The sequence below is a fragment of the Myodes glareolus genome, chromosome 13 (genome assembly GCF_982192425.1).
Source record: "Myodes glareolus chromosome 13, mMyoGla1.1, whole genome shotgun sequence".
NCBI classification, from domain to species: domain Eukaryota; kingdom Metazoa; phylum Chordata; class Mammalia; order Rodentia; family Cricetidae; genus Myodes; species Myodes glareolus.
This window is the reverse complement of record NC_142038.1, coordinates 6,478,968-6,503,575: the sequence shown is the minus strand read 5'-3', so window position 1 is coordinate 6,503,575 and position 24,608 is coordinate 6,478,968. Positions and strand designations below refer to the sequence as shown.

The 24,608-nt window shown below is 42.4% G+C and overlaps 1 protein-coding gene across 3 annotated transcripts in view; it reads right to left on the bottom strand.

Annotated features, from left to right (window-relative positions):
* Znf236 (zinc finger protein 236) overlaps positions 1 to 7,618 on the bottom strand; it is a 99,020-nt gene extending 91,402 nt beyond the window's left edge. The window contains exons 1-2 of one of the 3 annotated variants that reach the window (XM_087895900.1): positions 7,487 to 7,618; positions 269 to 411 (exon numbers count right to left, since the gene is read on the bottom strand). In XM_087895900.1, the coding sequence (XP_087752026.1) occupies positions 269 to 411; positions 7,487 to 7,541 (198 nt within the window). In that variant the 5' untranslated portion in view covers positions 7,542 to 7,618. Of the gene's footprint in view, positions 1 to 268; positions 412 to 6,493; positions 7,043 to 7,486 lie in introns of those variants that run through there. The other 2 variants (XM_048419096.3, XM_048419094.3) reach the window with 2 other exon arrangements.
* Between the last annotated feature and the right edge of the window lie 16,990 nt (positions 7,619 to 24,608).

Sequence of the window (24,608 nt, the reverse complement as noted above, 5' to 3'; positions counted from 1 at the left end):
CTTGAAAGCAAAATACCCTCTAAGAAAAAAAGCATTTCAAAATAACAACCCTGAGTCCAGTTGTATAGGAAACCAAGATATCAAAAAGTCTTATTTCTCTGTCTGCTCATAAATAATTTCAATACAGACATTCACTAGAGCACATTGTCAAAAGAACGGCAAAATGCTTACATACTATGAAATGAGCTCCAATTTTGTCTTACATGTTGACTCTATAGCACCTCCAATTTCAGAGCCCTTGTTCTGGAGTCCTTTTGGAAATACCCACCTTGTCATTTTGCTCATGTTCCCTCATGTGACGCTGAAACTGAGACTCTTTTGGAAAAGACAGCAAACAGATCTCACATTTGTGGAAGCTTGGTATCTGACAGTCATCGTCAAGGTCATCATCATTTAATGCCAAAACTCCATCTATAAAATTTCATAAATACAGACAATGAGCACCAGGTGTTAGACCACTACATAAACAAAACTAAATCATTTGGCTACTTTAATTTTTCATATTGCTATTTTACATTCATGGATGTTTTGCCTGCATGCATGTCTTGCACACCTTGTGCATGCTGTGCCCTCAGAGGCCAGAAGAGGGCATTAGATCCCCTAGAACTTGAGTTATAAATGGTTGTGAACTGACATGTGGGTGCTGGGAATTGAACCCAGGTCCTCTGGAAGAACAGTGAGTGCTCTCTGACCCCTCATTTGGCTATTATTAAAAAACAGAAATTTATAAGAGACTTGAATTTGAAAAATGGACACATTTGAGTTTAGAAATGAGAAATTGTGGGATGCCTAAGATATGGGACAAAAAAATTCAAAATACTTCGCAGGATTTCTAGAAACCTGAAACTAATTTCCTAAGGCAACACACACACACACACACACACACACACACACACAAACACACACACACGAAGGTTATTTGAACTTTGCCTGCATGTGACATCTAATTCACAATAAATACAGACAAAACACCAATGCAAAAAAAAATAATTTTTTAAAAAAAGAATATATCAGCTTCTTATATCACTCAGTAGGCTCAACTCTATAAAAATATAAAAGCCTCCAACTGTGAACTCTTTATCTCTGAAAATTGCTGCAAAGAAAGAGTAAGTCAAAAAGAAAAACTCTTGTTCTCTCAGATAGTGAGAAACTGCAATCTTTTGTTTGGTCAATTATAGTGGCAGAAAAGGATTTCCCACACAGGGATAATATTTCAAACTTAAAAGTACTTTTAGAAGTATCAAAAAACATAACAATATTGTACAGGTACTCATAAATTTGCCAAAAATGTCAAATAAAGGCTTTCTATATAATTACAATTTTTAAAGTATATACATCTGAAGTTTTGAGATTAGGATATAAAATAGATAATACTCCAGAACTATACAAGAATGACAAATAAATTACAGGCCATTCTATATCAAACCTGGGAACCGGGAAAGGAGTTCAGTTGGTAGAGTGCTTAGTTGCCATGCATGGGGCCCTGGGTTCAATCCCAAGAACCACAGGGTACACATTGGTAAACCCAGCTCACGGGGATTCAGAGCAGAGAGTATTTCAAGGTCATGTTAGACAAGATGTGCCCACTGGTGCAATAGTGGCCTGGAGGCTAAAGGGGTAACCAAGTACTTTCTGGCTGGATTTGAAGACTGCTCCATAAAAGGTGATTTAGGCCTGGTCTGAAACCTGGCTCCAGAGATCACAGGCCCAAGTGGGAAAGCTAGGTCTCAAGTTTTGCTAACTAAATATGTCCACTGCTTTCTAAATATTTATACTTATATGCATAGTCTAATAAATACTGTTTGTAGGAAATCAGTTTTTATATGTCAAAGAAAACTATCAATAAAATTCTCATGTTCTTACTACTAGTTACAGAATGGAGAGAACATCTGCCAATCCATAAGAAATCATATAACTCAACTCTCAAAAGGCAAACCAACAAAGTCTAAAATGAGAAGTTGATAAACATTTTCCTAAAGGCATAATGTCAACAAATACAGAGAAAGATGGCACTTTGGGTTAGACATGAAGTGTCTTCCAAAAAGGCTTGTGTTCTGAAGGGCTTGACCCCTAGTTGGTTGGTTGTGGGAAATCCTGGGAAGTTGTTGTCCAAGGCCCCTCTGTTCCTTTCCCTATTTCCCATCTGCCATGGAATGAGTAGGCTCTGCTTAAGATACTGCAATACAATGTTCAGCCTTACTAAGGCAGTCCAGAACCTCTGAACCCATGGGCCAAAATGGGTTCTTCTTTCTTAAGGCTGTTCTGTTGGGATTGAAGAGTCTACACAGATGCTCAATACCACTAATCATTAATGAAATGTAAACCAAAACAAGAATGAGATACTACTCATTAGACTAACCAAACACATTATAAGGGAAAAATAACACTTTTCTGAGTTATTGAGCATGATGATAACAGACATGGGCTGCTTGGCCAATATGGAACAGAGAATATGAAACAGCTTTCAGTAAATCCAAGTGATTAAAGTAATCTAACATAGGTCTTCTGACAACTGGGTTACAAGTCAGTAATAGAAAAAGGGCAATTTTAAAAGCTCCAAATATTTGGAAAGTAAACTACACTGGAATTTACTAGAAAAAGATCTTGAACTTACTGAAACAAACAAATACATAAAGATAAGTTGGGAGATGCAATGGAAATTGAGCACACAGCCGTTAATAGGATTTTGTGTGAATTATATAAATGCTGGCTAATCCATCTACATGTGGTCAGATGTCTCCATCTTTTCTTCTTCTCCTACCTCTCCCTCCCTCCTTTCTTCTCTCAAGATAGGATCTCACTATGTAGCCCTGGCTGGTCTAGAACTTGCAGTGTAGATCAGGCAATCCTAGAGACCACATAGATTCCCTGTCCCTGCCTCCCTAGTGTGGAGAATAAAGGTTGTGTACCACCACACCCAGCAAGGCGGATCTATATACCCTTATCTTACTTCAATAATGTTTTTGGGGGGGCTGGAGAGATGGCTCAGCGGTTAAGAATACTGGCTGCTCTTCCAGGGGTCCTGAGTTCAATGCCCAGCACCCACATGGTGGCTCACAACCATCTGTAGTAAGACGTCTTCTTCTGGCCTGCACATGCAGATGCAGACAGAACACTATAAACACAATACATCTTAAAAAAAAAAAAAAAAAACAGAGTGTTTTTGGTTGATCAACACTCGTGTGTGTGTGTGTGTGTGTGTGTGTGTTTTGAAATAAGGTTTCGGGTAGACAGACTGAGCTTGAACTCACCCTGTAGCTATGAATGGCCTTGAACCCCGATCCTACTCTCTCTAAGTGCAGGGATTACAGACTGCAGGAGCATACCCTGCTGCCAGTCACTTCTTCAGACTTCAATTTCCTATGACTTTCTCTAGGAAACTCAGACTGCTATCTGCTGTCACGGTTTGTTGTACTGTCCTGTCCGAAGAGTGACAACAAGAGCAAGTCTCTATTTAGCTTTAGATATGCAGCACCTAGCATGCTTACCTCTCATAACAGGTGCTCACAACAAACCTATTCACCAACAGGAAGAGTATTGCTTTTATCAAGCAGAACAAGAAAATGTACATTCTAGACTGCAATCCAGATAGAAATCTTTAAGCTCCCAAGGCTACTGGGATTCACCTTCCAAACCACTTAATCTCTAGAACTTCAGTTCCCTTCCCCTCAACTGCAAAGGAAAAAAAGAAAGAGAGAGGGGGGGAGGGAAGGAGGGAGGGAGGGAGGGAGGGAGGGAAAGAAAGAAAGAAAGAAAGAAAGAAAGAAAGAAAGAAAGAAAGAGAGAGAGAGAAATAAAGAAAGAGGGAAAGAAAGAAAAAAAAGAAAACCCCTTATAGTTCATAATTTGCTGGGCATGACAGTGCATGCCAAGACAGGAAAACATGGAGTTCTAGATCAGGCAAGGTTACACAAGATGACACACCTTTAACCCCAGCATTCAAGAGGCAGAGGTAGCGTGATCGCTGTTGAGGCCAGCCTGGTCTACAGAGCAAGTTCCAGGCCAGTAAGGGCAACATAGAGAAATCCTCTCTCAAAAAACCAAAAAATAAAGAATAACAGTAATCCTAATGTAGTGACCAAAACTGGGTAAAAATCACCACAGATTATAAATTGGCAGTGACTAATAGAGCAATGTGTCTCAAACATCTTATATACATCTTAATGAGGACCCCCAAAACCTGTAATTTATACAGATTTTATTAACATCTATCCTTGAATGTGTTGGCCCATATCTAATCCCAACACTTGGGAGGTGAACACAGGAGGATTACAATGAATTTGAGCCCATGTGAACTATGCATAAGATGTCAGCCTGGCCTAGTGTGAGCCTCTCTCTCAAAACTTAAAATAAAATAAAATAATCAGGAGGCTGGAGAGGGCTCGGTAGTTAAGAGTTCTTATTGCTCTTGTACCTCCAAGTACCAGGCATGCATGTTGTGCATGTACATACATGCAGGCAAAACACTCACAACACTCACAAGCATCAAATAAAATAAATCTAATTTCTTTTAAATCAGTTTGCTGCCTTAACATAACAAATTTTTATAAAAAATATTTTAACAAAATTACTTACAAATCTTTTTTTATTATTTTTTTTAGACAGAGTCTAACTATGTTTCCCTGACTGGCCTGGAACTTGGAAAGCCACCTACTTCCACTGCCCAATTGCTAGAATTAAAGGCATGTACCACCATGCCTCATTTACAAAGCTTTTAATGTATGACTTAATAAAGCTGGACCAGGTGATAGTGGTGCACCCCTTTAATCCCAGCACTCTGGAGGCAGAGGCAGGCAGATCTCTGTAAGTTCAAGGTCAGCCTGGTCTATAGAGTGAAATTCCAGGACAGCCAGGACTGTTTCACAGAGAAACCCTGTCTCAAAAAACAAACAAACAAACAAACAAAATGGATGTAGAGTTTGGCTGGATGTGTGACCCGACAGTCACAGTCTGGTATACCCCCACAACACTACAAGCTAAACTGGCTTCGGTTATACCCACAACTGCTTTCATGCAACTAAAGTACATAAATGTTAGCCAAGTTTAGTCAAATACCCTTTAAAACACTATAAAAACATTTATCTTACATACTTCTGAAAGCACCTCAAGAAGCCCTCAAGGCTCCAAGCACCACAACTTGAGAACCACTGTGGTGAGCCTGACTGGTGTAAGGTTGCCGTCAAACAAGTCTAAGGAAGATCTCTCTGAACAAGCCGCCAAACTTGGGGTGCACAGTAAAAGATGGTCTCTCAAAAAGTGAAAATCAAAAAGGCCAAAAGCAAAGAACAAAAGTTAAAAAAAAAAAGTCAAAATTGGCACCATCAAGGACAGCAGCAATGATTGGTGACAAAGTGAAGACAGCTGAAGACGGGCACCAAAGGTGGGGGGGTGAGGTTTAATCAGAACCCTGAGTTGACCTACTGTGAAGTTTAACCAGGGTGCGGCCCGAGATTACATTTGAGAAGATCGTCCACTGTGAAAAGTGAGAGACTGAAAGGGATGGACAGCAAAGTCCAGTTTGGGGATGTGGGGTCCTTGAAAAGGTGCAGAGGATTGCAAACCCAGTTCTGAGGAAGCAGCTACAAACTTAGCTATGGAGCTGGAGAGATGGCTCAGTATGTTAAAAAAAAAAAAAAAGGAGGAGGAGGAGGAGGAGGAAGAAGAAGAAGAAGAAGAAGAAGAAGAAGAAGAAGAAGAAGAAGAAGAAGAAGAAGAAGAAGAAGAAGAAGCACTTGTCAACAATCACACACAATAAAAAGGAATGCAACTAAAAATTTTAAAGAGACTTAGTTATGAAATGTCTTGGGAAACAAGAGAAGCAGAATTAGTCTTGGATACGGTCCTTTGTGGACAGTGCTACCATCTGGTGAAATGTAGTGCCGGGAGAGGAACGAACTCTCAGTCTTGTCATAAATGGAATTTCACATTCTTTCTCTCTAACCCTCTTCACACTGCACCTTACATTAATATTAGCACAAAACATGTTATCAAAACCAAACACCAAAAACACAGGCGCACACACACACCACACACACACATTCACTCCTATGAAAATACGGCCAAGGCCGAAGGAGTGAGCTATCAGTCATCGATGAGCAGTCTGGGCAGTTAATCTTATCCAGATACCTGCTACCATTACTATACAGCCACCATTGCTCCAAGCAGTCCATTAAAATAACAGTGTATGAAATCTGTGAAATCTTTGGCTGTAGTGCATAAACAGTGTTCATATTGACCTATCGACACGCCTGTTGACTCTGTAGTAACTTCTAGTTTGGGTGTCCTGTGCCCAAGCTCGCACTGATGCCAGCTCCTCACCCATCTTAGCATAGCCCTTTGTAGGTCCAGACCCGATGTGACCGTGGGCGTCCACACCTGGGCTCCCTGATGATAGCTCTTGAACCTCGGTGCACTCATCCCCAAGGACAGTCAAACCCTGAGTCACTAAGCAGCAACCGGCTATGTAAACATAATAGAAGTTGGGGCGATTCACCTTCCATTGCGTCCCAGACAGGCACCGCCTTCCCAGCGCCCAAGCAGGGTCCTTTCCCAGCCAGCTTGACTGCACAAACTGCCCGGGGCTGCTTCGGGACCACAAACGCTGGGACTCCGGGGCAGGTAGTTCCCAAGACTGAGACTAAACCCTGGTTTTCACAGCTGAGCTCTGCGCCTCTCAACCCGATGACCCCCATCCCATCTCAAAAGAACGTGGTGGCAATGGATGCCTGTTTCCTCCTCCTCGCGCTGGAGGAGGGGCCCCCACTAAGCGCCAGGCTGAGGGGAGGCGACGGTGTGGGTGACATTTTCCCCATCACTTCGCCCGCTGTAAAACTGTGCACTTCTCCTTCCCGAAGAAGAAATAGGCCCCAGTTATCGCAAACGAATTCAGCCAGGGAGGCAGAAACGGCCGAGAGAAATGCTGCCCGAGGCCTACTGTGCGCAAGAGAGCCTACTGTGTGTACCCCCCGCGGGACACCCTCTCCAGGCCGTGGCTCCCCGCCGGTCTGGGGTTCCTTAGAAACGCGGAACCCGGACACACCGGAAGAGCCGGCACTCCCTCGGGCCTGTGCCGGGGACAGCCGAGGCCGACGGGGGACGGGCGGAAGGGACAGGGAGACATGGAGGGAGGGGACTGAGGGGACCACGACGCTGAGCTGAGCGGAGGGGAGCCCGCGGCATGGAGGGCGGGGGACTGCCTGGAGGATCGGGACTCGGGAGGGCGGTGAGGAGATTCGCAGGACAGGGGCTTGAGGAGGGAGCCGACAGGAACTCGGGAGAAGGAGGAGGAGGAAGCCGCCGCCCGCGCCGCCGCCCCCGCTCCGCCACGGCCCGGAAAGTAGGCCCAGCGCGGAGGGGCCCGGCCGCGGCGCCCGTATCCGTCCGCCCGCGCTGCGCCCGCCCGGCCAGTCGCCGCCGCCCGCCCTCCGCGCCGCTCCCGGCGCACCCCGCGCCCATCCGGGGACTCGGTGGCCGCCGCGGGCCTTACCGGAGTCGCCGCGCGCCGCGCCGTCCCGGGACTTCGGGGGGCGGCCCCGCGGCATCGTCGCGGCGGCCCACCCCTCACTCGCGCTCTCCCTCGGCGGGCGGGCGCGCACGCGCGGCACCGGGCGGGCGAGCGAGCGAGCGGGCGGGCTGCGGGTCGCGGCCGGACCCAGCCCGCCGGGCTCACAGGGCTACGGCGCCCGGACACTCGGGCGGTAGAGCTCGGACCGCGCCGGCCTCGGCGGGTTCCATGGCCCGCGGGCCGCGGCGGGGGCGTTGGGAGCGGGCAGTGGGGGCGGGGGCGCCGTTGTGCGCATGCGCGGCCTGCCAGGCGGCGGCGTCACCTGGCTCGGCAATCCGCCGGGCCCGGAGGCCTGCAGGCTGGCAGCTTGAGTATGCAGTTGGCCCCGGAGGCCTCTCGGTGTCCCCGACTCTGTCCGGACAGCCGACCCGCTCACCCCTGCATCTCCCCCATCCCGGGAAATGGGAAGGGTCCCAGTGTGGTTTGGTTGTCATGCACTTGCCTGCGTTCACTTGTGTTCACTTACGTTGCCGGTCACCTCTGATCCGCAGCAGGCAAAGTGTCCCAGCACATCTTTCTACTCTGGACTCCTTTGTAAGCATCCCTGCCCAGACCTCCGAAGTGAAGGAAGGCCAGGGAAGGAAGCCTACCCACAGAGATGCCAGTGTACTATCGGGCCGATCTTAGAGATGCACCACTCATAGACTTCATTTTAACTTTGAAGTTTACCATTTAGGTGTGTCTTCTTGAGGGCTTTGTTGTCCCTTTTAACTCCAACCAGGGATCCATTCACAGCGGCACAGCCTGAAGCCTGGTTAAGAATCTCGCGCTGTGTGGTGACTCACCTTTAATCCCAACAGCTGAAAGGCTGAGACAGCAAGATGGAAAAATTTAAAATTGAAGCCTACCGGGGCTATCTGGTAAGTTCCAAGCTTAAGTGAGACCTTGTGTCAAAATGTAAATAAATAAACAAATAATAAATAAAGAATGATCAGAGAAAGGAATGACCATTTTGTGTTATATGATCTCAGAATTGATCTTCAAGCAAGCTTTATTTGTTAAAACACAAACGAAATATCACTACATGCCATGTTTACTGAGGCATACCAAAAAAAAAAAGTCTACAAGCTTAGTGATTAGAGCCTGGGTGATAGAACAATAAAGACACAAGACCTTGCTGTGGGGTGAACACCTTTAATCCCATCACTCCGAAAGCAGAGGCAGGCGGATCTCTGTGAGTTCGAGGTCAGCCTGATCTACACAGCTAGTTCCAGGACAGGATCCAAAGCTACAGAGAAACCCTGTCTCAAAAAACCAAGAAAAAAAAAAGACACAAAACTAGAATAAATGTTTAAAAAGTCAAAAGATTTGTAAGATCTGAAGAAAAGCCAGATAACTGATCAAATGTTAAAATAGAAGTTTTAAAAATCTTAGACGGCTTTGTAGGGTAGAGCATTCCTCGGAAAAACCTAGCAACCTGAGTTCCCAAACCCCAGGTGAAACTGATTCCCAGAGCTACCCTCTCACTGCACCCAAGCCCCACACAAACAATATATTCTTTTAAGACAACGTACCACAGTAGATTTTTGAGAACAAGATTGGTTACAACTAGGAAAGTTGGAAAGAGTCTTTTGAAATGCACCTTAGGCTGGGTTGCATTTGAACAGACAGGAGTGGTGAAGAAATCACTTTGCAGGGAAGAACCAAGTTATCAAGGGAGACAAAAATCATCTGTGCCCGGTATATCATGTATGTAGGTGTTTGTTATTGGAAAATAAATCTCAGGCAGGCTTATAGGCTTAGTTGGAAGCTAGTTTGGAAGAAAAATCACTGAGTAGAGGCTCTGGCTGCACAAACCCGGTGACTTGAGTTTGACTCTCATAATACTTGGGAAGGCTGAGAGAACTGACGGCCCAGGGCCATCCTGGCATGGATACCCACACAAGCTCGCATTTTTTAAAATCACATTTGTTCTTGTAAAGTAGGATTTCACTGTGTATCCAACCTGGCTTCCAATTCTTGCTCCTGCCTCAGCCTTGCAGATACTAGAATTGCAGGCATGTTTGTGTTGGATCCTAGAGTCCAGTCACCGAGGAAGAGGAGTCGCCCCAGAGACTGTCTCTCATTGCCACAGCTGATGTAAAAGCATGAGGATCTTATAAATTCTGTCATGACAGGGTCTTCCAGCATTAGGAAGGCTAGAAAGACCCCAAATGGCTGGTACAGGCTATTTTTAAAGGGAAAAAACACAGAAGGAAGGGGTGTCTGAGGGTTGTTCTTTAACTATTCTGATTGGCTTATTCAAAAGGGCTATTACCAATAATTGACTGGAGAGTGGTTGCCAGATTAGATGAGGTAAGGGAAAACATCTGAGGGTCACTTTGCCCCTTTCCCAGGGCCTAAGTCAAAACATCAGTCACTGAGTCAACACCTAAGGGTTATCTTGCCCCTAGTCAATAACTGAGTTCTATTTGGAGCATATTCACAAGGACTCAGGGAGATGATGGAAAGTTCCCAACATTTCAGTACATGTGTGGGCAATTGTTAGGTCCTTGGTTGGGGGGGGGCATTACTGCTGAGACTGAGAGGGCTCAGAATTGTCTTAAAGTTTTACAGTTGGGGGGTGTACCATTGCCTTGGGCGGAATCTCAGGTTAACCTCCAAGATCTTCCTGCCAGTTACCAACAAGTGATTATTAATACTATCAAGTCTTTATTTGGTCAGTGGTGGTGCACGCCTTTAATCCCAGCACTTGGGAAGCAGAGGCAGGCAGATCTCTGTGAGTTCAAGACCAGCCTGATCTACACTGCTAATTCCAGGATGGCCAGAGTTACACAGAGAAACCCTGTCTCGAAAAAATAAATAAATAAAACACCTAACAAGTTTTTAAGTAAATCTGTAGTCCTTCACAGAAAATGCCTCTAGTCTTTCCAGTTCTTACCTTGTGTGCATAGGGGCCAATCCACCTCAGTCACATTATTACATTCATTGCTGTGTTTTGCTTGCAAACGTATTAAGGTTTTTAAGGTGGGGTCTGTGAGTGATGCTGACATTCACTCCCTTTGTGATGTGCGTTTTCTAGTGTCAGGATGATGATGGCCTCCCCAAATATACCAGGAAACATTCCGGACTTCTCACTCATACAGTGTTTCCAGTCTTACACTTGTGTAGCATTAACTTCTGATCTGTTTTAGGAGTGCCTTAAACGACAAATTCAATTTCATAAGTGCTAATGAACTCACTCTTTAGTTCATGTTCTATATGTTCTAAAAGTTTGCACATCTCATATGTTTTCAAATACATTGACATAGACTTTTTTGGTAGTTTTCTTTTATGACCTGTTTAATACTTTTAGGGTCAATGCAAATGACTCCTCTCCTTCTTAATATTCCCAGTTTGTGTGTTTGAGATGATCTTTCACACAAATGTGACTGGATTAAGAAATGTGTAGAAGTCCATAGAAAACATTGTTTTATTCTGAGTTGTTGTGGGAGTATCTTCCACTGCCTCAGCCAATAGTCGCTGAAGCACGAGCCCACAGTGCGGCGGGGAGTGCCTTCCGCTCCGTCAGCCAATAGCCGCTGAAATACCAGCCCACTGGGGCGTGGTATATTTCTCTTTTAAAAACAGACACAGATCCCGGATCAGGCTCTCTTGGTTCCGGCGCTTGGTCCCGGCTCCTGCTCCAGCGACTAGGCTCCCTTCCTGACGGTTTATGGTGTATGTAAGTTTTACCCCCCAAAATAAATAACCCCTTAAAACATAACTGGTGTGGGATTGATTCGCCGATAATTGGCGCCCAGCGTTTGGTTTAAGAACTGCCCCACCCCCCCACCCCCAGCTCGGCCTCCCAGGATACACAGGTCCGGACAGTCTCTGCCGGCTTACTTTGCCCTGTTCGGCACAGATTTTTAAATTTCTCCTTGCAACGTGAGTCAAAGAGCTCACAGCGCAAGCTCCCTTTGAAGTTCCAGCAAGCTGTTTGAAACCCCTGCCATCCGCCATAACTGATTAGGAGTGCTGCAAGCAGCTTGACCCTTAATCCCAGCACAGGGACACGGGGCCCAAAGCACTAGGCCTCTTTAGCAACAGCGCAGTGGCTGTGTCACGACCCTCTGCATCCGGTTGAACAGAGCAGCAGGGCCTTGTTTATTGCCTTGTTTATTGGCCACTAGAAGCTCTCTGACCTTTTGTGATCTGTGGATTTAACCTCTGGATTTGAGTGTATATATTCTAGAGTTTACTTCCTCAATCAACACCACTGCCACGTGGATTCAGGTGCGCCCCACCTCCTACTGGCAGGCAACGGTCATTACAGGTAAGATTTTTCTTTTCGGTTGAAAATAAATACATACATACATACATACAAGTACAATTTCCTTTGATTGAAAATGTCAGAAAATATTACTATCCAAAAGTTAAATGGTTTTTTTAATTGCGCTATGGAGGATATTCTGAAGGATGTCTCAGATATTCCTCTTACTTTGTTATTCCTGGGATCTGTTGCTTTTCTGGTGTTTGGCTATTTTATAAGAAAGATACAGTCCTCACAGACTGAATCTACAATGCTGAGGGCAGAGATTAAAACCTTAAGAACAATTCAGACTGATACCAACCTCCTCAAAAAAGAGTTTGGAGATTTCAAGAAAGAAACTAGATCAGTATTAACAAATCAATCCCACACCAGTTATGTTTTAAGGGGTTATTTATTTGGCGGGGGGTAAAACTTACATACACCATAAACCGTCAGGAAGGGAGCCTAGTCGCTGGAGCAGGAGCCGGGAGCAGCAGCCGAGACCGAGCACCGGAACCAAGAGCCGGAACCAAGAGAGCCTATTCCGGATATGCTTCTCTTTTTAAAAGAGAAATATACCACGCCCCAGTGGGCTGGTATTTCAGCAGCTATTGGCTGACGGAGCGGAAGTCGCTCCCCGCTGCACTGTGGGCTCGTATTTCAGTGACTATTGGTTGAGGCAGCGGAAGTTACTCCCACAACACCTCCCCCTTTTGTTTAAGTAAGAGAGTTCTAAGCCTACTACGAAATTATATACAGCAAGTACAAACCTACACAATTATATACAATAAATACAAATATCCTATTCTAACTAGCTTAAGTCTTGTATAAGAAATAACTTGGTCACGTCATGAAAAGAAAGTAACTACGTTTATATAATCTTCAATCCCATCAAAGATCTGAGAAGGGAAATAATGTTACCTGAGTAATTAGGAAGTGCAATCAAACTTCCAGAACATGTAACAAATCACATAGACAATTGGCTACCTGGGCAAACACCCAAAATCACGTTTGCAGCGTTGAAGCAACCAACTTTGGCTAAGGCCTAACGTAACTGACATACCATTTTCAAAGGCAAGGAACTTTTCAAAACTATCTTATCCTGTCTTGGCAGGATATGACAGTCCTGTTTTATCCATTTACGGATACTCTGTAACTCTGTCAGTAGTTGAGGTATGGGCATTTCTTTACCCAAAGGCCAGTTCTGCCAAGAAGAAAGGCTCCAGGTGGAGTGTCTTTGGTGCTCAACATTCTCTCGGGAATAGATCAGTGTTGCCAGGAGCGATTGTGTCTCCCTACCACAGAACTCTGAGTTAGATTAAAGGCCATTTTCTACAGCTCTTTGAAGAGGTTGAAGATTATCTATCTATACTGAATATAATGTCTATGTATCTAAAGAACCTGATTAGTCTAATTATAAATGACAAACTTAGATGACTATTGATCTATATTATTCTCAATATCTATCTAACTTAAAGACTGAAATAGTAAACAACTGTGCAATAAATGGGGACAATATGACCTCCAAGTATAAACAATGTGCAAGTATACATTGCAATATTTGCAATATGGTAAATATATATATCAATACATAAACAATATATAAGTATCTTAATCAGAGGTAGAAGTGTACAATGCAATATGGTAAAATATACATATATCAATACAATATATATATGTCAATACATAAAAATATTTTAAACAGAGGTAGAAGCATGCATGCCTAAAATAGTCAACATAATTTAAGTTTGTATCAATATATAAGAATCAATACCAATATATTTGTCTAAAAACAATAACTCACAAGTACAAAGCTATTATCCCATAATCCAATTATCCCTCTTTTTTTTTTGTATTCCTGCGCTTATAAAATTCCTCCCCCAACCCTCAACCCTATACTAATTATAACCAACCCCTAAATGATGTCCCTAAACCCAAGGACAAACTTTACTGGGAGAGGGGACGTCGTTCTCTAGAATTACTTCCAGCTGTCATGGGGGCGACGTTCTTTCTGGGGGATCCTGTGAAAGCAAAATGATGGTTAAATTTCAAGATCAATGACTTTTAAATTGCAAATAGTCTCTGAGTATTTTGTGGAGGACTGGCCAGAATGTTGTACAAGATGTGCATCATTTCAGCTAACCACGTTGGAATCGTCTTGTGCAGCTGGTACCCAAAACAGGTCTTGTAGTAGCGCTATCAGTATCATGATGTCATCTCAACCAGGTGGAGTTGTTGTTATGGGGCCCCATCTTCTTCCTGGAAACTTCAAATGTCACTGCAGGAAAACCTTATTGTTCATTGTGGAAAACGTAAACATTAATCATATATATTAATCATATATTAATATCATATATTATATGATTATAATAATATATAATCATATATTAATCATATAGACATATACAGACATACATATATTCAATAAAAGACATGATAGATATATTTAATGAAAGGTATGATAGATATGAAGAAAAGTAAAGATGTTTTCTAAACTCATATTCCTTTCTGTCCCATATCATGGCTCTTGACATGAGACAGAGACTCCAGAAACTCTGGGTTTTTCTTTTAACAACAGGCTTGGAATTAGAGAGGGACTGAGCCAAAGTCCAACTCTAAAACCAGCTCTATAAATTTAGAAATATGATTTAGTATATTTTACTTACAGAACCTATTCAGTTTTCTTGATAGTCCTTATTGGGCCATTATTTTCCATCTGTCAGTATTCAGATATCCAGGGTCCCTTGAACTTTTCAAAAATCAGTGTTTTCCTGTGGAGATAAGAACAGAACCCTGCCCCCATTCTATATGTTTTTCTTACCAACTGTATGAATATCATCATTGTGGATGAGCTGTCATTTCTCCTTTCCAAGAGGTTTCTCCTCTTCAAATCGAACCTTTATTAATTTTGATGGTATCCCCAATTTTTCTTCTCCTGTGGAAACAAGAGCAAAACCCCTTCCCCAACGTAGCACATCTCCTGGCCTCCATTGAGAGGTCAGCACGTCTTTGAAATAAACAGGTTGGTTTAGTTCAGAAGTTTTTTCCATTATCCAATGCCTCTCTGCTGCTGTTGTTCCTTTCTCATTAGCATTAAGAAAATTCAAGGTTAATAAAGCATTATGCAATCTATTTCTGGGGGTATCTTTTGTCCCTTTCTGTTTGTTTAGCATATCCTTTATAGTATGATTTGATCTTTCTATAACTGCTTGACCTGTAGGATTGTATGGTATACCTGTAACATGCTTAATATTATAATAAGCAAAAAATCGTTTCATTTTCCTAGATACATAAGCTGGACCATTATCTGTTTTTATTTGTGCAGGTATACCCATAATGGCCATAACTTCTAATAAATGTGTGATTACTGAGGCAGCTTTTTCTGAGCTTAAAGCGGTTGCCCACTGAAAGCCTAAATAAGTGTCAATGGTGTGATGTACATATTTTAACTTGCCAAATTCTGGAAAGTGAAACACATCCATCTGCCAAATTTCATTCCTTTTAATACCCTTTGGATTAGTCCCTGCAGACAATGGTGTTTGGTTATAAAAAGAGCAAGTAGGGCATTTCTTTACAATCTCCTTAGCTTGTTGCCATGTAATAGAAAACTCTTTTTTCAAGCCTTTGCTATTGACATGATGTTTTTTATGAAATTCAGATGCCTCCAGCACACTACCAATCAATAATTGATCAATATCTGCATTACCTTGTGCTAGAGGACCTGGCAGACCTGTATGGGATCGGATATGCGTTATATACATAGGGCAGAGCCTGTTTCTGATCATGTCTTGTACCTGGATAAACAATGAGGTCAGTTCTGTATCATCAGGTATAAATTCAGCAGTTTCAATATGCAAAATAACTCTTTCTGCATATTGTGAGTCAGTAATTATATTAAGAGGTTCTTTAAAATCCCTAAGCACCATAAGGATGGCATATAATTCTGCTTTCTGGACAGAATCATAAGGACTTTGTTCCACTTTACTCAATTCTTCTGATTTGTAACCTGCTTTCCCTGATTTATTAGCATCGGTATAAAATGTATGGGCTCCGGTTATTGGAGCATCACGGACAATTCGAGGGAGGATCCAAGAAGTTCTCTTTATAAAGTTAAGTCTCTTGCTTTTTGGGTAATTGTTATTGATTTCTCCCAAAAAATTAGCACAAGCTCTTTGCCATGGTTCATTGTCTTCCCACAAGTTTTTTATCTCATCAGCAGTGAAAGGCACTATAATTTCTGATGGGTCTATACCTGCTAATTGACGAAGTCTCAATTTTCCTTTTATAATCAATTCAGAGACTTTTTCCACATAAGTTTTTAATTTTTTACTTGGTTTGTGTGGTAAAAAATCCATTCTAAAATAGTATCTTCCCTCTGCATTAAAATTCCTGTAGGAGAAATTCTGGAAGGCAATATAACTAGAACGCAACTAAAATTTGGATCCACCCTATCTACATGTGCCTCCTGTAATTTTTCCTCAACCATCATCAGTTCCTTTTCTGCTTCAGCTGTTAACTCTCTGGGACTATTCAAATCTTTGTCACCATCTAAGGTTTTGTTTAAATGAATTATTAGATCAGGTGTTATCCCAATAGCTGGTCGTAGACTGGAAATGTCTCCTAATAATCTTTGAAAGTCGTTAAGCGTTCGTAACCGGTCTCTCCTGATTTGTGCCTTTTGAGTCTTAATTCTTTGTAAGCCTATTTTATAACCTAAATAATTAACAGAATCTCCTCTCTGAATTTTTTCAGGAGCAATTTGCAATCCCCATTTAGGTAATACTAGTTTTACTTCTTCAAACAGCCTTTCTAAGGTATCTTTGTTTTGATCAGATATCAGGATATCATCCATATAGTGGTATATTATGGACTTAGGAAAGTGTTTGCGTATAATTTTCAATGGTTGGCTTACAAAATATTGGCACAGGGTGGGAGAGTTCAACATTCCCTGTGGGAGGACGGTCCACTGGTACCTCCTTGCAGGCTGAGAGTTATTATAGGTAGGCACTGTGAAGGCAAACTTTTCTCTATCTTTTTCTTGTAATGGTATAAAGAAACAATCTTTCAGATCAATAACTATAAGAGGCCATCCCTTTGGTAACAGGGAGGGCAGAGGAATTCCAGATTGCAGAGGGCCCATAGGTTGAATAACCTTGTTGATAGCTCTAAGATCTGTCACCATTCTCCATTTACCAGATTTTTTCTTAACAACAAACACAGGAGAGTTCCAAGGGCTGGTAGATTCTTCTATATGTCCAGCATCTAATTGCTCTTGTACCAGCTGTTCTAAAGCCTGTAACTTTTCCTCAGCTAAAGGCCACTGTTTAGTCCATATTGGTTTCTCAGTCAACCATTGTAGAGGCATGGCTGTTGGTACCTCTGAAGGGCCATCAATTGTGTTGTGTTCTTGTATAGCTCTAATGGCTGGTTTCCACCATCTGTAATATCTTGTAATATTGTCCTCAGAAATATGGGCTCTGGAAGCAGCAGGAATGTTAATTTGGGTATTCCATTGCTGCAATAGGTCACGGCCCCATAAATTCACTGCAATATTTGCTACATATGGCCTTAGTTTTCCTATTTGTCCGTCTGGACCTATACAATTGACCCATCTCGTGCTTTGTCTTACTCGAGATAGGGTTCCAATTCCTAAGAACTGATTATCTACCTCCTGAAGAGGCCAATGCGGATGCCAAGACTCTGGTGTAATGATACTTACATCCGCACCTGTGTCCAGTAAGCCAGTAATAAGTTTGCCATTTACACACACTCTTAGCTGTGGCCTTTGTTCATTTATAGAAGTCTGCCAGAATATTCGTTTACTTTGTCCTCTTAGATTTCTTGATTCATTCACCACATTTAACTCATCCTTCAGGCCATTATTGCTTTTAACAGCAGGCATGGGGCATTCTAATTTCCCTGAAGAGGCATGTTCTCTGCAGTGATCGGAAATGACTGGACCACATTTGCCATGGGGGCCTTCGAGAGGCCCCCTATTGAGTTTCCCAATGGCAACGGGTTGCCCTGTTTATCTCTTGTTGACCTACACTCATTCGTCCAATGCCTGCCCTTTCCACATCTCCTACATAAACCTGAAGGCTGAGTCCTCCTATTCCTGTTATTCCTAGAAGAGGCATTATTCCTGGACTTCCATTGTCTGCAGTCCCTTTTCATGTGTCCCATTTTGCCACAATGAAAGCATTTTGTAATCTGATGTCTCCTTTTACCTTTGGAAATTGCTTCTTGTACCCATGTTTCATTGCCATAATCAAATGTATCAACATTCATTGTATGTAAAACCCATTCGTCCAAAGGCGCTGATCTGAGCTTTAAAGGCCCCAGGATCCTTTTGCATTCTACATTGGCATTCTCATAAGCCAAAGACTCAATTACTATATTTCTTGCTTCTGGATCAGGTATCCCTATTTGTACAGCCTTAGTTAGTCGTTGCAAAAAATCACTAAAGGGTTCTCTCCGACCCTGTTTGACCCTGACATACGATTCTACTCTCTGACCTGAGTCTTGAACCCTGTCCCAGGCCCTTAGAGCTGCTGTAGCACATATGGATAAAATGTTTTCATCATAAAGAGCTTGTTCCTGAGGATCAGAGTAAGGTCCTTCCCCTAGAATTTGATCTAGAGAAACCTCAATTCCTTTCGCTGATTCTTGTTGTTGTAAAAGTCTGGCCTCTTGTTTGAATAGGCATTTGAAATGCCATAAAGGTCCGTTCTCAAGGACAGCTGATGTGAGCTGGTTCCAATCTTTAGGGGTGGCCCTGTTGCTCAGAGCCCAGGATTTTAACATCTCCCTAACAAAGGATGAATGTAGTCCATAATTCACAATTGCTTGTTTAAATTCTTTCAGATCATTCATACGTATAGGCTCCCATGTATGTTCTTTAACGACCTTAGGGTTTTTGGAGCCGGTTATCTTTTCTGATGTTATTACTGGAAAGGCAGGTATAACTCTATGTAGACTGAGAGTTTTTTGAGGTGAAGGTTGCCTTTCTACCTTTTGCTCCTGTTCATCAGAGTCTATGATTTCCTCAATCTTATTAAATCTGCTCACCATTGCCTTCTGTAAGTCCTGAATCTCCTGTCCAGTATTATGCTCCAAAGCCTTCATTAATGATTCTAAGGCATGGAGCTTGTCCGTTAGCGATACGATCTCCTCCTTGGACATAATCCTCATGGCATGTACTGTGCCTTCTTGTATGGAAATCCTGTCAATTAATCTATCATACCCTTTTGATAAAGTCCGATTTTCACATTCAATGGTTATAATCCTCTCAGCTAATGTTTCAGCACTTACAGTCATGGACTGGAGGTTATGCGTCATTTTGGTTGTCCCCTCCTCCAGGGCAGTGACGCTCCCTTCTAAAGAAGCAATATCAGACTGTACATTCTTGATATTTTGGCCAGTTGACCGAGTCATATCAAACAAAGATCTATTCTCCTCCTTGAGAACTCCAAACTCTGATCTAGTCTCCTGCTTGAAAACTCCAAACTCTGATCTAGTTTCCTCCTTGAAATCTCCAAACTCTTTTTTGAGGAGGTTGGTATCAGTCTGAATTGTTCTTAAGGTTTTAATCTCTGCCCTCAGCATTGTAGATTCAGTCTGTAAGGACTGTATCTTTCTTATAAAATAGCCAAACACCAGAAAAGCAACAGATCCCAGGAATAACAAAGTAAGAGGAATATCTGAGACATCCTTCAGAATATCCTCCATAGCGCAACTGAAAAAACCATTGAACTTTTGGATAGTAATATTTTCCAACATTTTCAATCAAAGGAAATTGTACTTGTATGTATGTATGTATGTATTTATTTTCAACCGAAAAGAAAAATCTTACCTGTAATGACCGTTGCCTGCCAGTAGGAGGTGGGGCGCACCTGAATCCACGTGGCAGTGGTGTTGATTGAGGAAGTAAACTCTAGAATATATATACTCAAATCCAGAGGTTAAATCCACAGATCACAAAAGGTCAGAGAGCTTCTAGTGGCCAATAAACAAGGCAATAAACAAGGCCCTGCTGCTCTGTTCAACCGGATGCAGAGGGTCGTGACACAGCCACTGCGCTGTTGCTAAAGAGGCCTAGTGCTTTGGGCCCCGTGTCCCTGTGCTGGGATTAAGGGTCAAGCTGCTTTCAGCACTCCTAATCAGTTATGGGTTTCAAACAGCTTGCTGGAACTTCAAAGGGAGCTTGCGCTGTGAGCTCTTTGACTCACGTTGCAAGGAGAAATTTAAAAATCTGTGCCGAACAGGGCAAAGTAAGCCGGCAGAGACTGTCCGGACCTGTGTATCCTGGGAGGCCGAGCTGGGGGTGGGGGGGTGGGGCGGTTCTTAAACCAAACGCTGGGCGCCAATTATTAACGAATCAATCCCACACCAGTTATGTTTTAAGGGGTTATTTATTTGGCGGGGGGTAAAACTTACATACACCATAAACCGTCAGGAAGGGAGCCTAGTCGCTGGAGCAGGAGCCGGGAGCAGCAGCCGAGACCGAGCACCGGAACCAAGAGCCGGAACCAAGAGAGCCTATTCCGGATATGCTTCTCTTTTTAAAAGAGAAATATACCACGCCCCAGTGGGCTGGTATTTCAGCAGCTATTGGCTGACGGAGCGGAAGTCGCTCCCCGCTGCACTGTGGGCTCGTATTTCAGTGACTATTGGTTGAGGCAGCGGAAGTTACTCCCACAACAGATCAGAGTTTGGAGATTTCAAGGAGGAGACTAGATCAGCGTTTGGAGTTCTCAAGGAGGAGACTAGATCTTTGTTTGATATGACTCAGTCGACTGACCAAAATATCAAGAAGGTACAATCTGATATTGCTTCTTTAGAAGGGAGCTTCACTGCTCTGGAGGAGGGGACAACCAAAATGACTCATAACCTCCAGTCCATGACTGTAAGTGCTGAAACATTAGCTGAGAGGATTATAACCATTGAATGTGAAAATCGGACTTTATCAAAAGGGTATGATAGATTAATTGACAGGATTTCCATACAAGAAGGCACAGTACATGCCATGAGGATTATGTCCAAGGAGGAGATCGTATCGCTAACGGACAAGCTCCACGCCTTGGAATTATCAATGAAGGCGATTGTGTCCAAGGAGGAAATAATGTCTCTGACGGACAAGCTCCATGCCTTAGAATCGTTAATGAAGGCTTTGGAGCATAATACTGGACAGGAGATTCAGGACTTACAGAAGGCAATGGTGAGCAGATTTAATAAGATTGAGGAAATCATAGACTCTGATGAACAGGAGCAAAAGGTAGAAAGGCAACCTTCACCTCAAAAAACTCTCAGTCTACATAGAGTTATACCTGCCTTTCCAGTAATAACATCAGAAAAGATAACCGGCTCCAAAAACCCTAAGGTCGTTAAAGAACATACATGGAAGCCTATACGTATGAATGATCTGAAAGAATTTAAACAAGCAATTGTGAATTATGGACTACATTCATCCTTTGTTAGGGAGATGTTAAAATCCTGGGCTCTGAGCAACAGGGCCACCCCTAAAGATTGGAACCAGCTCACATCAGCTGTCCTTGAGAATGGACCTTTATGGCATTTCAAATGCCTATTCAAACAAGAGGCCAGACTTTTACAACAACAAGAATCAGCGAAAGGAATTGAGGTTTCTCTAGATCAAATTCTAGGGGAAGGACCTTACTCTGATCCTCAGGAACAAGCTCTTTATGATGAAAACATTTTATCCATATGTGCTACAGCAGCTCTAAGGGCCTGGGACAGGGTTCAAGACTCAGGTCAGAGAGTAGAATCGTATGTCAGGGTCAAACAGGGTCGGAGAGAACCCTTTAGTGATTTTTTGCAACGACTAACTAAGGCTGTACAAATAGGGATACCTGATCCAGAAGCAAGAAATATAGTAATTGAGTCTTTGGCTTATGAGAATGCCAATGTAGAATGCAAAAGGATCCTGGGGCCTTTAAAGCTCAGATCAGCGCCTTTGGATGAATGGGTTTTACATACAATGAATGATGATACATTTGATTATGGCAATGAAACATGAGTACAAGAAGCAATTTCCAAAGGTAAAAGGAGACATCAGATTACAAAATGCTTTCATTGTGGCAAAATGGGACACATGAAAAGGGACTGCAGACAATGGAGTTCCAGGAATAATGCCTCTTCTAGGAATAACAGGAATAGGAGGACTCAGCCTTCAGGTTTATGTAGGAGATGTGGAAAGGGCAGGCATTGGACGAATGAGTGTAGGTCAACAAGAGATAAACAGGGCAACCCGTTGCCATTGGGAAACTCAATAGGGGGCCTCTCAAAGGCCCCCATGGCAAATATGGTCCAGTCATTTCCGATCACTGCAGAGAACATGCCTCTTCAGGGAAATTAGAATGCCCCATGCCTGCTGTTAAAAGCAATAACGGCCTGAAGGATGAGTTAAATGTGAATGAATCAAGAAATCTAAGAGGACAAAGTAAACGAATATTCTGGCAGACTTCTATAAATGTACAAAGACCACAGCTAAGAGTGTGTGTAAATGGCAAACTTATTACTGGCTTACTGGACACAGATGCGGATGTAAGTATCATTACTCCAGAGTCTTGGCATCTGCATTGGCCTCTTCAGGAGGTAGATATTCAGTTCTTAGGAATTGGAACCCTATCTCGAGTAAGACAAAGCACGCGATAGGTCAATTGTATAGGTCCAGATGGACAAATAGGAAAACTAAGGCCATATATAGCAAATATTGCAGTGAATTTATGGGGCCGTGACCTATTGCAGCAATGGAATACACAAATTAACATTCCTGCTGCTTCCAGAGCCTATATTTCTGAGGACAATATTACAAGATATTACAGATGGTGGAAACCAGCCATTAGAGCTATACAAGAACACAACACAATTGATGGCCCTTCAGAGGTACCAACAGCCATGCCTCTACAATGGTTGACTGAGAAACCAATATGGACTAAACAGTGGCCTTTAGCTGAGGAAAAGTTACAGGCTTTAGAACAGCTGGTACAAGAGCAATTAGATGCTGAACATATAGAAGAATCTACCAGCCCTTGGAGCTCTCCTGTATTTGTTGTTAAGAAAAAATCTGGTAAATGGAGAATGGTGACAGATCTTAGAGCTATCAACAAGGTTATTCAACCTATGGGCCCTCTGCAATCTGGAATTCCTCTGCCCTCCCTGTTATCAAAGGGATGGCCTCTTATAGTTATTGATCTGAAAGATTGTTTCTTCACTATACCATTACAAGAAAAAGATAGAGAAAAGTTTGCCTTCACAGTGCCTACCTATAATAACTCTCAGCCTGCAAGGAGGTACCAGTGGACCGTCCTCCCATAGGGAATGTTGAACTCTCCCACCCTGTGCCAATATTTTGTAAGCCAACCATTGAAAATTATACGCAAACAATTTCCTAAGTCCATAATATACCACTATATGGATGATATCCTGATATCTGATCAAAACAAAGATACCTTAGAAAGGCTGTTTGAAGAAGTAAAACTAGTATTACCTAAATGGGGATTGCAAATTGCTCCTGAAAAAATTCAGAGAGGAGATTCTGTTATTATTTAGGTTATAAAATAGGCTTACAAAGAATTAAGACTCAAAAGGCACAAATCAGGAGAGACCGGTTACGAACTCTTAATGACTTTCAAAGATTATTAGGAGACATTATAAGTCTATGACCAGCTGTTGAGATAACACCTGATCTAATAATTCATTTAAACAAAACCTTAGATGGTGACAAAGATTTGAATAGTCCCAGAGAGTTAACAGCTGAAGCAGAAAAGGAACTGATGATGGTTGAGGAAAAATTACAGGAGGCACATGTAGATAGAGTGGATCCAAATCTTAGTTGCATTCTAGTTATATTACCTTCCAGAATTTCTCCTACAGGAATTTTAATGCAGAGGGAAGATACTATTTTAGAATGGATCTTTTTACCACACAAACCAAGTAAAAAATTAAAAACTTATGTGGAAAAAGTCTCTGAATTGTTTATAAAAGGAAAATTGAGACTTCGTCAATTAGCAGGTATAGACCCAGCAGAAATTATAGTGCCTTTCACTGCTGATCAGATAAAAAAGTTGTGGGAAGACAATGAACCATGGCAAAGAGTTTGTGCTAATTTTTTGGGAGAAATCAATAACAATTACCCAAAAAGCAAGAGACTTAACTTTATAAAGAGAACTTCTTGGATCCTCCCTCGAATTGTCCGTGATGCTCCAATAACCGGAGCCCATACATTTTATACCGATGCTAATAAATCAGGGAAAGCAGGTTACAAATCAGAAGAATTGAGTAAAGTGGAACAAAGTCCTTATGATTCTGTCCAGAAGGCAGAATTATATGCCATCCTTATGGTGCTTAGAGATTTTAAAGAACCTCTTAATATAATTACTGACTCACAATATGCAGAAAGAGTTATTTTGCATATTGAAACTGCTGAATTTATACCTGATGATACAGAACTGACCTCATTATTTATCCAGGTACAAGACATGATCAGAAACAGGCTCTGCCCTATGTATATAACACATATCCAATCCCATACGGATCTGCCAGGTCCTCTAGCACAAGGTAATGCAGATATTGATCAATTATTGATTGGTAGTGTGCTGGAGGCATCTGAATTTCATAAAAAACATCATGTCAATAGCAAAGGCTTGAAAAAAGAGTTTTCTATTACATGGCAACAAGCTAAGGAGATTGTAAAGAAATGCCCTACTTGCTCTTTTTATAACCAAACACCATTGCCTGCAGGAACTAATCCAAAGGGTATTAAAAGGAATGAAATTTGGCAGATGGATG